Source organism: Gasterosteus aculeatus, chromosome 12 (genome assembly GCF_964276395.1).
Source record: "Gasterosteus aculeatus chromosome 12, fGasAcu3.hap1.1, whole genome shotgun sequence".
In the NCBI taxonomy this organism is placed as follows: domain Eukaryota; kingdom Metazoa; phylum Chordata; class Actinopteri; order Perciformes; family Gasterosteidae; genus Gasterosteus; species Gasterosteus aculeatus.
In genome coordinates, this window is record NC_135700.1 from 20,856,180 (window position 1) to 20,862,179 (window position 6,000).

The 6,000-nt window shown below is 43.9% G+C and overlaps 1 protein-coding gene across 1 annotated transcript in view; it reads left to right on the forward strand.

Annotated features, from left to right (window-relative positions):
• trip4 (thyroid hormone receptor interactor 4) overlaps nucleotides 1-3,899 on the forward strand; it is a 55,801-nt gene extending 51,902 nt beyond the window's left edge. Inside the window, exon 13 of the mRNA XM_040164780.2 lies at nucleotides 3,547-3,899. Coding sequence (XP_040020714.2) covers nucleotides 3,547-3,611 — 65 coding nt within the window. The 3' untranslated portion in view covers nucleotides 3,612-3,899. The remainder of the gene's footprint in view (nucleotides 1-3,546) is intronic.
• The last annotated feature ends 2,101 nt before the right edge of the window (nucleotides 3,900-6,000 follow it).

Here is a 6,000-nt window from a genome sequence, read left to right on the forward strand (position 1 = left end):
TACATAGCCGCATTGGCTTTTCCAGGGCGAATATAATGAGTCTGACTTGTTCGTACAACAAGTGACAACAAGGGCCACTTTACTGCAGTCTGTTGTTGTTGTTGTTGTTGTTGTTACTGCTGTTGTCCTTGCTCGTTCGCCGCTATTTGTCCAGGTTTTACTCAAGGATTTCTTTGAATAAATTAAGGATTTTGCCTTGAGGGACACGTCTTAAAATGATTAGAACACAAAGTGGAACATTCAGTTGCTTTGGCTTCATTCGCACACAGGAAGTAGGTTAACTCCCAAGAATAGGAAAGCAGCAATATTGATACCAATGTCAGTCTGGAAAATCATCTCAATGTTTTTCTTTTTGCTGTTCTCATTCAACTAAGACAGAAACTGAACATTAAAGCAAAAACAAAAGCATGTAACTACTATTGAAAAATGAAATTATGTTTTTTCTGTCACTTTGAATGAGAAATGGGGCCAAAAACGATACCATGGCTACCTGAAGGGCTGAGTGATGCTCTGATTCCTGTCCAATGAATAGATAAATGGTAGACTACGAGTGTGACACTACAAACCGTTCATGGTGATAAATCGGCATGTTTGGCTCAGTCGCTGAAATTGAAATGATTGCTAGCTTGTCTTGCCTTCGCCTCCAGGTGCGTTTTGAATTATGCTACGATCAATTTGTCATCATTTCCAAGCATTTAGCGACAATGTCACAGACAAGCCTCGGTCTGCTCGTCCTCCAAGGAGAGCATCATATAACCGACTGTACCATGCCATGTTGTTTTGGCCGCTGTTTTTTCAGCGAAAAGCCTCTAATAACCCGACTGTAGGCCACCTGCTTGGCACTTAGTAGCAAAGAGACACGTTCAACAGCGAGGTGGTGTGCATAGTGGAGCATTTAGCAGCTGAAGAGCCAAATGTTTCCCTCAGGAGTTGTAGACAAAAACACGGTGAATGTTGAACTTCCATCTGCCAGGTGGCGATGACTCTGAATAAATGCTAATGTTTGCTGCTCGTCCACCGCAGCTTTAAACAGGCAGCGCTTTAACAACGAAGGTACGCCGCTGTTTGCAGCGAATAGCGGGTTTTTTGGGCACAAAAATGAGTAAATGGATCCTGCCTTGGTAAATTAATTCCTGAATGCATATTCTAAATCTTTTGAAATATCGTGGCGTGACTTTCGTTATTGCTACTGGTCAAATCTAAGCCTCCAAATCTTTGCACTGCACCAAGCGAAGACTTAATCCTCGGTTGAGTTTAGCTGTTTATTGAGTTGTGTGGCTTTGCTCCTGTTCTGTTTAGTGCAGCAGAGGCGCCGGCCGGCCTGCAGGTCCCTAATTACAGGACACGTACATATTGTCGAGGAATGTGATAAATGCCTTATGTGCTTCACATGGCAAAATGTTTTTTTTTTTTTTTTTTTAAGAAAAATCGCTTTGTGAGCTGCGCATTCTCCTTCCATCATCCCTCGGTGTCCTTGAATTTGAGGCATTTTTCATTTTCCTGGATCGGACTCAGTGTGCTGACATCCGCCAAATGAGTAAATAACACGGTGCAGCTGCTAAATGCTCATTCTGTGAGTGCTCGTTTTAACTCATATAATCAGTGTGTTTTCACATATAGACTCGTACATTTCAAAGAAATGTCATGACGGGAAAAACGGCCTGAGGCAATTTTCCACAATATTGACTCAAGCTCTTACTGAAAGAACACCCAAAAAGAATCAAGAATCATGCTTCTCTGTTACGGTGGATTTATCGCTCAAGCGATCTCGGACAGCCGCTTGGCAGCGTTCACCTCCAAGAAAATAAATTCCAGAGGTGTTTCCACGCCTAAGCAGCACTCTGCTCCTGGCAGAAAGAGACACACACTGACAGCCATTCAGACAGGCTTGGAAATGGTGAGCAAACAGCACTTCTCCTAAACACCTTGTTTACGCTGCAACTACCCACTGAGTTCAGCCATAACGTGACAACACCAAAAGAAAGCACAAGTGACAACCTCCGCCCCTGCTTGTCACACTTGTATCCAGCCCACCCCCGCCCCTCCTGCCTCAGCCACGAGGGGGGAAACGGGCAGCTAATGCCGCGGTTTGACAAGCAGGAGGCTCGTGTTAGTCAGAGAGACGCGGGCTCATTATTGGACCGGGTCAACGCAGGTTATCAAAGCGCAGCCGAGGTTGTTCTGCCGACCGCAGCTTCTGAGCGTGAGCTCTTAACGGAGGAATTTTGTGTTTTGGATTACGTCTCGACGTCCGTTTAGAGAAGGAGAGGTGTCAGTTGCTGAATCCCAGGGGGTGATGAGGGGGGTCAGCTCCAGTCAGTTTGTTTACCACGCTACAGCTCTGCCAAAAGCTACGAGCACTCGTATAAATAGCAACTTGATAAAACCCTTCTTTAAGCTCTCAGCTGTCTTTTGTGTTTGCAAAGCATTCTCGTCTGAGCTTCACATGAATCCGTGAGCGGTAAATCATAACCGGGGAGATAGTGACAACAATGGAGGCTACTGTTTTATGACTTGGAAATTGCAGCCCTGCTAATCAGCAAGTCTGTGAAGGACAGGTGCTGTTAACCGGCTCGGCTACCAAACCAAACGGGAGAGTGAGAGAAAGAATACTTGACTGTTACATTCTTGGCGAACCCAGAAACACGCGCAGACATTAACATTCCTCGGTTACGCAGAACAGCGCAATGTTTGTTAGTTACCGTTGACAGCACTTCCTCCTTTGATTGTTTGATTCTGTTTACACCCGGTGAGAAATCCTGTATCGCCACAAGAGTTCAGGCTGTTTTGGAGAAACGCCATGAAATTTGGAATAAGGTGTCCCACAAGGGTCACAGTTAGCCCCCCTACTATTTACTGTGTTTCTCCTTAACAGCTTTACGGTCGTCGCCTCTAACGTAAGGGTAGAAGAAACATTGTATACACATTTTCCAATTGTCCATCAAAACATCCATTTCTTTGCCGACGATACCGCATTTTATGTTTAGGGTTAAATACCAACTCACATGCGTACTTATGTATTGACGTACTTCTGTGAGAAGCATATCTCAGGAGCGCCTTGAGCTAACGTCCCCGTGGACTCACGGGTAAACTGATTATAATTTGGCTTTCAAAGATTGCTTTGACCTCACAAAATGTTTTTCTGGCCGTAACTCGTAAGAATTCCTGAGTGATTGAAACAATGTTACTCAAAGTATGTCTAGTATGATAAAAATGAAGTGATGAAATAACGCAACCCGACAGACATCCAACCGTGTGGCTGTAAATCTGGTTTTTCCTAACAGCATATGTGTGTGGTCTTTGTTACCATTAGAGTAAACTGAATGTACAGCCGCAGAACTACCATGTACCATCTATAGAGAATAAACCTTATTTATTTTGCTGCCAACAAAGGTTGTTCTCTCTCTCTCTCTCTCTCTCTTTTTCCTGCAGCCTCTAATCAGCTGGCCTTGAGCTCTCAGAGAGGTCACTGTCCCTTTGATGGTGTTTTGATTCATCCCTTCCTCTTTTCTCCCCTTCCCCCCCTCCCTTCCCTTTCTCCCACAGGGAAGCTGGAGACTCAGTACCACCAAGGCGCCAAGAAGGGGCTTGTCCATTCAGCTGCAGAGTGAAGCCGAGGAGAAAAAAAACAGTCTGATCTCACGGGAACATGGCAAATTATGTTTTCAAACAAATGGCTTCATTCTTCACAGGGTGGTACTGGCGCGCCGACATGTTATCAATACCGGTTTGCTTTTGCATCTTGTTTAAGGAACATTCCTTTTTGAACCATGCAGTATAATCATTTTCAGAAACGTATACATTCTGCTTTGACTCAATTTTTTTCATGAATGCCAAAATATCCGGATGTCACATTTCTTGCATCTCTTATTCCAATTAAAATATGATTTGTCAAAATGGTTTATATTTGTATTATTGATAGTTTTTATGAGAGTTTCAGCTGTGAAGAACCGTACCCTTCGTTACCCTCGTTACCCTTCTCCCACCGAAGACCATTTACAACCAACAATAGCCCTGCTTTATAACACACAGCCTTCTCATTCATCTCAATGAGACCATTTCATTGGCCCGCGGGGGGAAGGGGTGGGGGGGGGGGAGCACAGAGGATTCCGGCAAAAACAATGCAGGGCCGTCAAGTAAAAATGTTGATCATGGCTCATCAGGTTAATCCAACGACGCCCAGCAACACACTTTTTGGACTATTACAAATACAGTACAGGAAGTCCTAAAATCCTGATTCAAAGGAGTATAAACAGCCGCCTAATAAGTCCTTGTGCTCAGGGACTGATTATTCGTCCCAGACTTCTCGAATGGCATTTTATCTTCTCTCCTCGGTTTGAACACACTGCGGGACAACGCTTGGACCTACTTATATATTTAACAGTCTTCTTTTCTTTGAATGTATAAATACATTTGATGACGGTAGCAGAATATATGCCTTCCATAAATGTTGTCAAACCTGGTTTAGTAAGTTAAAAGTCTTAACAGATGATAACATTTAATGTGCTAACCTCACTTGTTGCCATGATGTGCAAAGTCTTCATTTTTCCATTAGTATTATTAGTGCCCTTAGCCATTGATCCCACTCGTGTTGACTGCAAAGATGCTTCAACCGTTGTATTAATTTCACTTGCCATGTTAAAATGAGAAATCCTTCAGGATTACTCCAGATTTTCCGTACAGTTGAATTCCCGGCTTTTACAGAACTACACTTGCCTCTTCAATGAACTCATCATTTGTGAAATAGTAGCTTGATTTGACTCCTAAGACCAGCGTTAACCTCCATTTACACATGTTATGACAGTGGATTCGTTCATCGTGCCTGCAGCTTCACTTCCTGTAAAAACAAGCCAAATCTTCAGTAAGACGTAAATCTCTTCAGCGGCATGCACAGACTACGACCCTTAATCTTTTTGGGTCGGATTTCTGGCGTCTTTACCAGGACGTCTTCCTCTGGTTGAAATGCTGTTGTGACAGGCTTCTGATTGAGACTCTGCCAACGTCATCTCGTTCTGTATTTCAACATTTTACCTGTTCTTGGGTCGCTGTGTGTTTATTTCCTTTCAAATGCGATGAGTGGCTCTTCGACTAAGCCCTTTCCACCCCGAGGGCGTATTTCGCCACGGTTTGAAAAGCATAGCGTGAATCACCAGCACACACCCATCCCGGCTTGTTATGTTTTTGCCTGTGCCTGGCATTGTAATTCGCCGTTGATTAGCTTAGATTCACTCTTGTTTGAGTTGCAGATTAGCTACAACTCTCTGCTCCACTCGATTCAGCATGAGAACACATAATTGCAGCCTCCCTCCCAGTAATCTCCCACCCAGTGAATGCAAGAGGTCTCTTTTGTGAAGTTTCTCCATAGATGGCGGGTTCTCTTCAGAGTGGCTGCTTAAGAATTTACTTAATTCAGCTCGCAGTGAATCAACGATGACAGCTACTTGCCCTGTGGGTGGCCTCTACTTCTGTCTTCCAGATCAGGGGCATTTCTCCGGATGAGAACAGACATCCCAAGTTCACATAAACAAGGGCTCTGTGCCGTCATGCCGAACAATTAAGCACATGCAGTTTTTACTAAGCCTCTTTAGTTAAACCATAAGATCATAGGTTGTTGGTTTTTCACGCACAAAAGATGCGATGTACTGGTGCGGAAGAACGGTGGCCCATTTAAATGGGAAAACAGCCATGTTGTCTGAGCTACAGTGAGCTGCAGCAGATCTCTGCAAATCATCCGGTTTTTCAAGGGGTGATTTGACATTTGGGGAAATGCATTTATTTATTAGTGAGCTAGTTGAGGAGAAGCTACCACGGCCTACTAAATATGTTGCTATGGCAATGAGCCAGTTAGCTTAACGGAGCATAAAGGAAAACGGCTAGCCTGAATCCTTCCAGAATGAAAAAAGAATTCACTCATTGGCACCTGTAATGCTCACTAACATTGAAATGCTCTTTCATAATAAGCTGTAGCGTGCTTATCAACGAGCTGTAGAGGTGACCTTA